Raw genomic sequence first — 12,772 nt, 5'->3', positions numbered from 1 at the left:
TTGTGTATAGCTGAGGAAAGATCTCCTTATGCTTTGGCACTTCACATGGTGACAGTAGAACAGTATTCTGGCTTTAGGTCATGGGAGTCTTATCTCCTGCATGTAGCAGTGGGTGCCCTTTTGGACTGATCATTCTAGGCACTTAGTGATGGTTTTTCTGAGGAGTGTTGATGTGTTACTTGCTGCAGTGGGCAGAAGTTTGTGTGAGCAGCATGCCAAATTTGTTAGTGGTTGGCCCATGTTAAGCTCACCTGTACATGTGCATAGGGGATTAGAGCCACAGACAGTATAGGTGTCTTCTGCTGCTCTGCATTCTTAGAGAAGCTTTGTGTACAACTCTTAGCCATCTGGAATATTGGTGATTAAGGCTTCATAAGCCTCATTTATCAAAGCAATATCCAAGGTGACAAAGAATAAGGATTAATCAGAGGATTCCTAATTAGATACTACGTTTCAATTTGCAGACCTAAGTAGTCATTTTTAAACACTGAGGAAAGTCTGAGCCAACTCGTTTGCTGTGGCAACAGCCTTTACACAGCAGAGAGTTATATGGTAAGTTATAACTTTGTAAGAGTGGTCTTATCCTTGCAACTTAAGACAGAGAAAATGTTTGTTGTGGATAAGTTTTAAAAGGTCATTTTGCTTGTAAGAGAGGTGTTTTGGATACGAATCTGACTAATAGGGCAAAGCTGCATGTGTTGGGTACAGACACTAGTACTGCTTTTTTCCCCTGAGCTCAGGGCAAGAGCAACAGGAGCAGAGGCCTCAGGATTCCTTCGGTGGATGAAATGGCATTGCTGCCATTACAAGGAAAGAGTTAACCTCTCCCCGTGGAGAGGAAAATGCCCTGTCACATGCCATGAGCTGCATGGACTGTCAGATATGGAGGAGGAGCAGGGGGAGGACCTCTGAGGCAAGGGTGCGAGAGGAGCAGCAGAGCCCCACAGAAGGTCCGTGGTCCCAGAGGAAGCAGCTTCCAGGGGCTCAGCAGCTTCTGCCAGAAGCTGTGCCTGCAGAAGAGCTGGCAGCAGACGGGGACCCCACTTGGAGCCATGTGAGTCAGCCACAGCTCTCTGCTGGGCCTGTGGGGCACTGCCTCTGTGCTCAGATGCAGAAGCCTGGGTGTGGGGAGCATGATGTGGCCATGGCCTGAGCTGTCACAGAGCAGTTGGCTCTGCCCACTCTGCTGGGCTGGGGACCACCTGGAGGGAGAACTTTACAAGCACTTCTCGTGGGGTAGCCATTGTCATGCTGTACGCATTACTGGCGCTGATATAGAAGTAGAGCGTAGATGAAAATCGAGACACACGGTTTTATACCCAGGATTACCTGAAGTTTGAGCTTCTCACTAGGGCGGAAGGTGTTGCTGAGACTCTGACATGGGCAGGATCAGCAGTGAAGTGCTTCTGAATGCTGCGTGTATTGCAGCTCCTCAGTGGGAGATGTACTTTGCTTTTGATGAAACTTCTTTGCACCAGAAACGTAAATATTATTCTTTCTGTTAAACCAAGACTGAACAGTAAACATAGCACTCATTTTTTACATTTGTTTCTTGATGCTTTTCTTTCTAGAATGTAAAATACAATAACTCTGTTGCTGCCTTGGGCTGAGTGTCACGGTGTTGTCATCCTACATCCAGGAAGAAAACTCTCTAATATACTGATCCCTATTGCTAAACCAGCCTATCTCAGTGGCAACCACCGGTGGTACTGATGGCATTGCTTGCTGATATTTGAATCATGCAGGTGATTGCTTGCAACAAAAGTACAGTAACTCCTTTGTTCTTCTGCCTGCTCCAAACTTACTTGGGATTGCACTGGGACACGCATTCCCTCCACATCCCACAGTCAGTGCATTAGCTCGGATTTGCCATTATAATGTCTTTTGCAATTGCTTCTACTCTGTGTCCTAACACTATGTCAAATTTGTACATGCTAATAGGTTGCAAGGGACATCTGAAGTCAGAGCTTTTATAAAGTCGCATGCATTGGTAACCCATATTGATATAGGAAACAGATACCTTTTGTAAACATTATTATTGTAAGATATTAAACATTACACATATTTATAGTGAAAGATTATTGTACTTCTTACTTCACTCACCTTTTATTCTCCCTGCCTGTAGATTCATAGTTCAATGGCTGCCTTAATTTTCCACTCTTTTATTTATATATGTGCAACTGAAAGTATGTAATAGTCCCGGATGATGTGACAATCACTTCCAAGCTGATTCCCAAATGTACAGAGGGGCTCGTTGCTGTGCTCGAGCAGGCATGGTTGTAAGAACCTTTCTCTCCGCCCTTTCAGCCAGAGATCTGCAGTGTAAATCAACGTGTTTAAATTATCTCCTTCTTCTAGTCCTCTCCTGATGATTTCTGATGTTTTTTGTCACATCCTAAATAACAGCCAGTGGAACTAAAACTTGAGTCTGCAGTGAGAAATGGGAATTGCAATTAAAGATCTTGTACTCATTAGGTGTTACTGCAGCACTGCACCCAACAAGGTAAATGAGAGGCAAGAGATAATAAACATAAAACTTTTGTTGGCTGATTTCAGTTACATGTGGTAAGAGGATATATGTAATGTGTTTTTCAAGCAACAGGTCAAAGCCACATTTACTACAGTTAACTTTGAAGAGATTTCCTGGTCAGCATATTTGCAGTGACCTTCATTCTGATGCCGTAATCTCATTTTTCATGCATAACTTGATGGTTTTTCTTAGTCAGATTTTTTTTTCTTGCGTGTTTAATCATTCTGCCAAGAGATTTATATGTGGACAATAGGCATATTTAGTGATGAAACATCAGAGCCTGTGACCTTCCCATGAGGCTCCAGACCAATGTTTTTTTACTGATGCCCTGCAGAATTCACTGTAGACCAATTGTGTTTGCTAGGGGTTTGTGGCTACCTTGTTGGGTTTAGCTATACAAACACACCCTTTAAAACAACCCAAACATCTATAGTGTTCTGTCTAGCTCGTTAATTGTTCATATTGTTTCCTTTTTAAATGTATCAAATGTTTTCTCTGTATTTGTAGGTTACATATTGCTTATACAGATGGGGTAAATTCCATATCAGACAGTGTTATGAACGTCATTGAATTGTGTATTCCAGATACCTTCTTAGATCTGCAGTTAATCTGCTTAGGTTAGCCTTAGACTTGGACTTGGTATGTTTTATTTCTTTTTTTGTATTTAAACAATTTGCATGAAATTCTCCGTATCAATCTTATGTCAGTTAATTAGCCCTCCATTTCAGAGGTGTGGATGTTGAGTTTACTTCTGTTTGAGACAGTCGTATGGTTTTCCTTAGCCAATATACTTTGAATTTTGGTGCCATGTTTCCTTGGGAATGCTCAGGAGAGACAGATGGCTTTTGAATAAATGAATGAGATGGATCCTTTGATTTCAGCTAGAAACCTGTGTTTCACACCAACCCCCTCCATTGTTGGGAGGCTTGTAAGCATCAGGGCACAGTGCTGCAGGGAGGATTTTCAGCATTACAATGAGATGGCCTTGGAGATTTTAATGAAGAGTAAGGAGCTAAAGCATCCTGTAGCATATGGGCATTGAGAAAACACCTTGGAAAAGCAGTTCTGTGTCGTGCTTCACTGTGCATCTTCTGTCCTTGTTTGTTTTAATCATCTATTTGTAGCTTAGGTGTTTGGCAGATTAATGCAGTTGGTGTGCAGAGAGATGCAAAAGATGTGGAAAGTTTAATGGTATTTGTAGGAAGGAAAGGGATTTGTAAGGTAAAAAATCAGAGTCAGTCATCACAGGTCTGTCAAAAGAACATTTTGAGACAAGCCTAATTCCTAGGAGCCCACACAACCTGCCCTGCTCCATCCTAGCCGTGTTGGAGTTCATCAGAGCACTTAAATGGAGGGATATTTGTGGATTCTGGAAAAATTAAATCAAGAGTATCTCTTGATACTGTAGATACTGTTCCTGCCTCTCTTAAGCTCAAGTTGTGACAAAATACCCATGAAGCATGCTGCCATTTTAAAAAGTAATTGGCAGGCTCCTGTGAGCACACATATAGGAGCAGTGTGTTTCTCCAGAGGGTTGAAAGCTTCTCAGGTGGTGTGGTGGAAGCTGTTTCTGCTGCTTAGTTATAACGTTTTCTTTTTTTTTTCTTTCTTTTCCTGCAGTTAAATTGATACCTTTGTACATTTGGGGGATATTTTTCAGTAAACATGAAGCTCTAGCAGGTTTGGATGTTTATTATCCATTCTTCCTGATAAGTGTCATTAAGATAAGAAATAGATGATTTCCTATAGCAAACTGGAGCGTCTGAAAATCTGTGGAGATTTGTCCTACTGTGTTTGCAAATTCTCAACAGAACACTTCTTTAACCTTCTTCCCCTCTGATAAGATCATCTCCTATAGCTTTACCTGTTCTTTTGGTGGTTCTGTTTTCTTCCATTTCTAATTCAGGTACTGGAGCTCTTTTGGGAAACAATCTTGGTGCACTGTAGTGCCCTCTTAATTGTTTTAGGCAAGTCTGGGCTTTAGTCAACAAGGCTTTCCCTCTCATTTTGACGCAATTTACATACGTACGAAAATGGAACCCTTGTCTTGTAAGCAAGATTTGAGTTTTCTTAATCCAGTGGTTCTTTTTAGCTGATCACAGGCAGTCAGCCACACGCATGGATTATTCTGTTCTGTTCCGAATGGTTTCTTATGGCAGCACCTCTGTGCCTCAGCAGAAGCAGAGCCTGCCACTACTCTGTCAGGTTTTCAAAATTTATGAATTATATATTTTACTCTTCTGAACCTTAAGGCATAAAAGGAGAGATTGACCTGAAGTTAAAACGAATCAATTTTAAAGTCAAATCTAATGCTGAAGTGGCAACAGAATGCTAATAAAATGGTAAAAGTAAAATCTGATGTTCGAATATTCAGAAATACACTGAGGGAGATACCAGCCCTCATTGAAATTCATCCGCAACATTTCTTCAAGACCAAATTCAGTAAGGGCTGATCCTTTTAAATAAAGACAGGGATAGGTGAGCCCAGAATCCACTTCTCGGGTCTTCAGGCCTCCTTTCCTGCTGCTGTACAATCACAGTTACTGTCCTTTCAGGGTGAAAATTTAAAAGGGTTTGAACGGAGTTAAATGTCTAAATCCCATTCAGTCATGTGCTTAATTGGATTCTTTTTTTATTAAGGTAAAGGAAATCTTGTTTCCTTGTGGTTTTTTTTTCCTCCTTATCAACTTCACTGCAAACAATAGTGTCCTTAAGTAATAGGGTCTAACTGCAAAACCTATTTCAAAATTCATGTCTGAATTATTGCACATACACACCTTGACTTAGTAGATATATATGAGATTTTTCAAATGCAAGTCTTCGCTTCCAATTGAAGCTGAACATCATAAATATAATGGATAACTTCTTGTATTAACACTGTTACTCTCTATAACTGAATGCGCAGATGAAAAGTATTAATAAATGAGTACTTCTGCTGAGGGAATGGAAGTGAGTTGCATGTTACCAAAGGTGGGTGTCTGGTAGTTCCTCCTGCCTGGGCTGGCCAGGAGCGCAGTGGGGTGGCTGATGTTTTCTGAAGCGAATCTCCCTTCTTCGCTCTCCACAACCTCACATCAGGAAAACATCAGCCTGAGCTTTGAAAACGCACAGCTGGACGTGTCCATTAACTTCCCAGGTCTCCTTACTAATTATTTTTACAGTATGTTTTGATTGTGTGTACAGAGATGACATGATATATAAGCTGTTATTTAGTTTGAGTACTTGCATACTGCTTCTCCTACAGTCTCTCTTTATGTTGGTAAGACGTATGTTTTTTTAATTAAGAGGCTTGATACCCTGAGGAGGATCATGCTGAGTGAAGGTATTTGTCCTGAAATATTAGAGAGTAGAGAGAAGTGACCTTTGACTACCCTACAAGTGTGTGTGTTTCTTCTAATCCTCTCTGTCTTCTTAAAACAGCCCCACCTAACCTGAAAGAAATACAAATTGTTCCTCTTACATCTGCATAGAGCCAAATCTCCCTACATGGGGAATGAGGTTCTGCTTCTATAAGCTTTCTTCTGTGACAAAACGGTTGGCTTTTTCCCTTGAAAGGACGTGCTCATGGGCTAACACTTCCAAATCTAGAAGTGAGCCGTATTCCCAGGAAAAAAAGAAATTAGCTTTTGATGGAAATATAGGCTAGTTTGTGTTGCTTCATAGATTATGGCTGCCTTCCATTTGTTTACAATAAGATTCTGGCAACGTACTTGGGAAATGCAAGAGCAACGTAGGGCCATTGGGCATATTCTCCCTCTGCTCTACTTTGTTTCGGATTGTTTTGAGGGAGGGAAAGGAGCTATTGAGAGTACCGAGGAATGTAGAAAATCAAGAGATTTATGGGAAACAGAAATCTGGACTACTGCATGGGTCTTCGAAGGTATTTTCGACTCATTCTTGAAACTGCTTATCGGAAGAAAAACACAATTACTCTTATTTTTTTAGCTGTTTGAGAGGTAAGGCTGTTTCTTGAGTAATGACCTCAGAGTCCACAGGATGCAAAAGTAAGGTCTGCAATTGTTCATAAAGAAAAAGGATGTATGTGTGATGTAAGGCTAATGTACAAGCCAAGGTGCTTAAAGTGCAGTTGTACTAAATTAAAACTGTCTTCTTCAAAGTAGTTCAATTGACTGCATAGTATAGTAAATGCATTCTTACTTAAGAGAACACATATATATTTTTTTGAACTGAATTGTTTTCCTCTATTGTTTTAGGGTATAAAGCCAGCAAGCTTTGAGAAAGTTACAGATCCTGAAATTAAGGAGATAATTGGGGAGTGCATTTGCAAAAATAAGGAAGAAAGGTTTGTATCACATAATGAAGTTTTGTTTAAGTACGTGTATGCAGAGACTTTGAAACTGTGTGCGTTCCTGATCTAGCCTCTGGGTCTCCTCTGAGCAGGAGAAAATCCAGTATGGAAATATTAAATGATTATGTACTTTCCTGCCATATAATGTGAAGATAATAGAATAAATTCAATTGCTGTGTCTCTTTCAATTTCAAAGAATAATATAAAAAAGCAAGGTTGTGGACTTGTTTTCAGCTTTCAAAACTACTCTTCTATGTTGGTCTCTCCTGGTGTGCTTGTGTGTTTCATGGCTTTCAGAAAAGCTGTTCCTGGGAACCTCAGGTGACTGTCTAGAGGGAACCGTGTTTTAGAACTCATTAAGCTCAGATACTCAAGGAACGTTAAGCGAGGCTGTAATCTCCATTTCTGAATATATTTTAAGATATATGAATATTGAAGAAGCTTTGTTAAATAGGAAACACAGCAGTCCTCAGCAGCACTAGAAAATTGCCTCTTTCTGCTAAGAATACAAGTTTGCTATGGATAAGCACCAAGAAAACTGTAAATGTTTTTGCCTCTAATAGAAATTTATTGTCACAAGTTTCTCAGGATGTCCTTAAGACTTGCAGTGTTTGACTATTCTTTACATCCATTGCAGATATGAAATTAAAGATTTATTAAGCCATGCCTTTTTTGCTGAAGATACTGGGGTAAGAGTGGAACTTGCAGAAGAAGACCATGGTAGGAAATCCTCTATTGCCTTAAGACTCTGGGTAGAAGATCCTAAGAAACTGAAAGGAAAACCCAAAGATAATGGAGCCATTGAGTTTACTTTTGATCTGGAGAAGGAAACTCCTGATGATGTTGCACAAGAAATGGTAAAATAAACTTCTCCTGACAAATATATGTATAATTAGTGCATAAATCTCAAAGGACAGCAGAAGCAAGTCTGGTAAAGTAGCTTCAGTTTAAACCATTCTAGATTAAGTGGTTTGCATTGATCTTGAGATTGAATGCTAGAAGAAAGAGGGTAAACTAGGAAGACCGAAAAACTGAAAAAGGATGTGGAATCAGATACATGAAATGCTGTTTCAAAACAGCAAGTCACTTAGGGACCACAGAGGTCTCTTCTACTCTTATATTTTGAAAATTCTTTTGCTAGTTTATCTTAGCTGTTGATATCTTTACAATTGTTTGAAATCTATTGAAATATATCTAATGCAGTTTAGGTTTTTTAATGTCATGGAAAGAAAGAGCGAGTAATCTGTTAGGCAAGGGTCTGCATTTTCTTGTGCTTGCACATGTGTTCCTATTATTATATCCTAAATCCCAAGGGGTCCTGCTTATTGATTTTTGTCATCAACACTCCTGCTTAGGAAGCAGACACTTTGATAACGTCACCTTACCTTACTTGGAGTCATCACCTCATGTATCCCAAAAATAATGAGAAAATCAAGCTTCTCTGTCATCCTGTCACTTGTTTGCAGTTGGCCCAATATTTTTTTCAGCAGTATACTGTTACAGAACTTCATTTAAAAGTTGATCTACTACAGTTACTTACTGTTGTATTTTACATCTATAATTAAATACCTATGCAAGTATTTGGAGTTCTGAAGTTCTGTAGTTTACCTGGCCTATACTTGTGATATTTTGTTTTTCATGGGAAATAATTCTTGTAGTATAAGTATACTTACAAGATATCTAACTACTGTGATACCATACCCTTTCTCAAATTAATTAATTACTTTCAAACTTGAATCTGTTAGAGGGACAAGCATTCTTAGATGTTTTTTTCTAGTCCAAATGAACTGCGAAACACCAAGTTTATGTATTTTCATCAGTTTGTGTTGCTTTGTGTGCTGTGGTAGTGAAAAATGCAGGAGATCTCTTGAGTACAGGGAATAATGTATCATTATTGATGGGTTCTTAGTAGTCAGACATTCCGGCTTGTCCTAATGGTGTAGGCAAAAAAACTTGAAACAGGCTGCTGGGTTTGCAACCTAACACGTTTCACAGCCCGTTGTATGATAAAGTAGTGTGTCTTCATTAAACGTTGATCATTCTCTAAGTAGAGATGTAGGAAGAGGAGTTGTTTGGAAACTTGCTGATATGCCAGGTTTTTAGTTCCTTCCTGTTAAGCTTTGCAAAGAAAAATCCACCGTTCCCCTTAGTTAATACCATGCAAGGCTCTCTGGACCCATGTGGTCCATCTGTACAGTAACTCACACCCCTTGTTAGCGTTAGCAGACTCCTCTGTTCAGGAGTGACAGTGCAGTCTGAGGAAATTGGCAGTGGAAAATACCACATCCATTTGAAACTGTATATTAAGCTCCTTTGTACCTATTTGATTTTACACATAAAAAAATCTAAGCTGTAAAGCATTCATCTTTGGGTAAGGGCAAAATGGAGAACTAAATCTGTAGAATATGCATCTTTCAGGAGATGCAGATTTTAACATGCAATTCTCTGGCAACTCATTATTAGGCTAACAAAGAGTAGGAGTCTGACTAGGAAGTTCATGCAAAGAGCATAAAGACAAATTTTCCATGTTATCTTCTGAGGAGTTGAATTATGAGAAATGTTGCTCCCCCTTTCAGTCAAATGTGAGCAGTCTGAGTTGAGTTTAAGCAAAATCCTTTATGAAAGAAAATCAATACTGACTTTGCCTTAGAAGTTAATTTGAGCCTAAATTCTGTTAACATATTTTCTTAAGTGACTTGCTGTGTTATCAAGCACAGCAGTTTGGGAAACTCTGTATGATAGAAAGGTTAAGGCAATAAATTCCGATTAGAGCTAATGAGGTTTACTCCAATTGCATTGTTGAAATATCATTTTTCAAAGATGCTTCTTTCTTTTGACTATTTTGTTAGTCATTGGAAAACAAAACAAAAACAAAAAAGCAACAACAGACCAACTGCAGTTAAGCTTATTCTCTTCTCATCATCGGAGATTAACTGGCTAATAAATCAACCAGATAGGTAGTCAAGTCTTATAAAAATTACTTGCTCTTAAAGTCACGAGGGGCGGAAGTTTTAATTCCCCCAAAAAGCAAAGAACCTCCCTCCCAACAAATGAATAAATAATAACCCATCAAGCTCTTGAATTCCTGTTCTTGTGAGGAATGAGTATGTAACTGGTTGGGTTTTTCTTTGAACTGATGCTTTCTGCTAGGAAGTGATTCAAGTAAAACATGTGCGTGCTTCTGCTTGTGCGCACCGCTGTGCACATGTGATCTTGCTAAGTTTGTGCCTCTTCTGTAGATTGACTCTGGATTTTTTCATGAAAACGATCTCAAGATAGTTGCGAAGTCAATACGTGACAGAGTAGCATTAATACTATGGAGAAGAGAGAGAATTTGGCCTAGAATACAGTCAGAGGAACGTCGAGATTCTGAGTGCTTGGAGAAGTCGAAGGCACCGCATCCACAACAGGTTCAAGTCACATACCTTTCCCACACCGGTCATCACATCCTGTCCGAGTCGGAGGAGCCCGAGGCAGACCAGCATCCCTTCCAGCAAAACTTGCCCACCAGCGTCACATCCGTTGCATGTAAGTCTCAGGTTTGCTTTGTGTACGCATGATGATGAATGTCTCAGTATGAAAATCAACAATTATGTGAGCTCAGCAGTTGGACACCATGCAGCTTTTGCATGTTGGCTCAGAGGCCAGAACTGGATCCGGCTAGTGCAGCAGGCTTGAAAGAAAAGGTTTCAAGAAAAAACATTGTTTAAAGATAATTCCTTCATCAGTAGCAATAAATGCAGAAAAGAGGAATACATTTTTAAATGGAACAGTTGGTGCTAGGTTTGTGTGAAACAATTGCAGAACTTGAACAGGCACTAAGGTGGTCGCAGTGGCTAGTGGTGTTCATCGTTCACTTTTTCAAGTGGTGTTTGCAACGTGGAGGTGTTTATCCAAAGCCAGATCTTGCTGAAACTTAGATGTTGAAGCTGCTTGCACTTTGTATGTTATTCTTGATGGCTTATATGATGGCTTTTTGAGTCTGTGCAATGACCTAGGGCAGAGGAAAAAGGCCCTCTGAATGTTATGTGGTGTAACTCAAGACTTCCCTTTTCTATGGGAAATAACTTTGACAAGGTTTGACGATATCAGACCTTGTGGGCTGACAACATTTACTGGGCCCTTAAGTCATCATGCAGGTGCTTTCTGTGTCCATCCAGGCTCCCTGTTTTATCCTGAGTTTGTGGACCCGAAATGAGGAAGTAGCTTGGTCTGTGTTATGGAGGGTCAGAGTAGGTAGTTGCGTTCTTCCAGGCACTGATGGCCACAAGCCAGTTGATCTACCTACTCTATGTTCAGAGGGTGGTTGATTTGAAAATAATAATCACTGGGCTATTTCAAGACAGATAAATTTATGTCTCCTATTATAAATCCAAGCACTGGTTTTGTTCTGTCTCTGAATAAGGAACTACCTGGCCTTGCATAGCTTGTGTTTCTTCATTTTACTACTGAGCATCAGACTTGTCTCCAGCAAACAGCAAGGCATGAGGAAGTAGTGTTTGTAATTGCCTAATATAACTCAGCCTTGCCTGTCCCCCCAAATCAGTCTTTGTTAGCAAGTCAGGCTCTGCCTGCTACTGAAATCTTTATTTATACCTTTAAACATCTTGAGGAAATATTGCCAGATAATTTTAGATTAGAATATTTGAATTTTTGTGAGAGTTCTTTTCTAGCTGCTTTTTCTAGTTAAAATCTGACGTACATATTTTGCTACTAAACTATTATCATGATGGCTCTGTTTTACTGTTCCAGACTTTTATGTAAGCATATTTAAACTCGGGGTACTTTAGCAAAGAGACAGCTGCTGCTTTAATGCAGGTATTGTATAAATTGCCATACAACGGCCTGCTTTGAATACTAAAACAACCAAGCACGCCTCTACAAGGAAATAAATCTTTACCAGATGTGAGAAATGCAGTATTTGCATAATTCTCAAGAATATTGGAGTATTTACAAAGCTTATTCTCAAGTCATATTGATCTCATTTCATTTATTTTAGATAATGTACTTACTTTATACTAATTCTTTCAGCAACACCATGATTATGATTCCTTATTTCTGATGGTGCAATGACACTGTGCTTCCCACAGCTCTGTTGGTCATGAACTGGCAATATTTTATACTAAATATAACTTTCTTTATTTGCTACTCCTCAACTTTTAATATTTGGTATTATTTGACAATTCACTGTCAGGTGTCTTCAACGCTTTCTTAGTGCCTAAGAACCGTAAAGTTGCTTTTCTACCAATTCAAATAATAATGTGAGATCAGGTGTAAAAATGTAAGTTAATGTGATGTGTAACGCACGTTGTTTTATAAAACCAAAGAGATTCACAGCTTTTATAATAATTAATCCTATGCTGCCATAGTCTTCTCATTCCTTTGAGGTCCTGAATAATTGTTTGTAATAAAATGAAAGTGTATATGCTGCAGAATCCATACCCCTTATAGAGGAAAGATTATTTAAACACATCTGTAACTTAAGCCTTTTTGGTAACTATGCAACCGTTCTCTTTTTGAGTTTTAAATTTCTATTACCAGCTGTTTGCCTTTTGGATGCTTGGAGCTGCCTTCTCAATTGTCTTTTGTTATTTTTCTCATGAAAAAAATGGTAGCTTATGCTGAAGAAGTACTGAGCACCTGCACTTCACAGGCTTCAAACACCGCAAAAAGATATTTTCAAACCAGTAATACTCAATGGTACAGTTAGAAGATTCATTTTTCTGCAATAGAAGATACCATGCTTGCCCAACGTCAAGTTGTGTGATTCTGCAGATTAGCTGGGCTAACAGTTAGCATGAGAAATGCTGGTGGAGCTCTGAATTGTCCTTCTAAATGATCGCAAACCTGAACTGATGTAGCTGTTTTATTTCGTTCTCTGATTTTGTTTTTATGTACAGGTGGCTAAAAGCTTTCCACTTACAGATAACAAA

The 12,772-nt window shown here is 39.3% G+C and overlaps 1 protein-coding gene across 25 annotated transcripts in view; it reads left to right on the top strand.

Annotated features, from left to right (window-relative positions):
• The window catches only part of WNK2 (WNK lysine deficient protein kinase 2), a 106,788-nt gene that overhangs the window by 44,716 nt on the left and 49,300 nt on the right, over positions 1-12,772 (top strand). For 24 of the 25 annotated variants that reach the window (XM_040646697.2, XM_040646696.2, XM_040646695.2 and 21 more), the window contains exons 6-8: positions 6,745-6,833; positions 7,477-7,696; positions 10,079-10,367. In XM_040646697.2, coding sequence (XP_040502631.1) covers positions 6,745-6,833; positions 7,477-7,696; positions 10,079-10,367 — 598 coding nt within the window. Of the gene's footprint in view, positions 1-1,724; positions 1,746-6,744; positions 6,834-7,476; positions 7,697-10,078; positions 10,368-12,772 lie in introns of those variants that run through there. The other variant, XM_040646698.1, reaches the window with a different exon arrangement.

Source organism: Gallus gallus, chromosome 12 (genome assembly GCF_016699485.2).
Source record: "Gallus gallus isolate bGalGal1 chromosome 12, bGalGal1.mat.broiler.GRCg7b, whole genome shotgun sequence".
NCBI classification, from domain to species: domain Eukaryota; kingdom Metazoa; phylum Chordata; class Aves; order Galliformes; family Phasianidae; genus Gallus; species Gallus gallus.
Note: the sequence above shows the minus strand (reverse complement) of the source record. Positions and strands in the feature narration are given on the sequence as shown.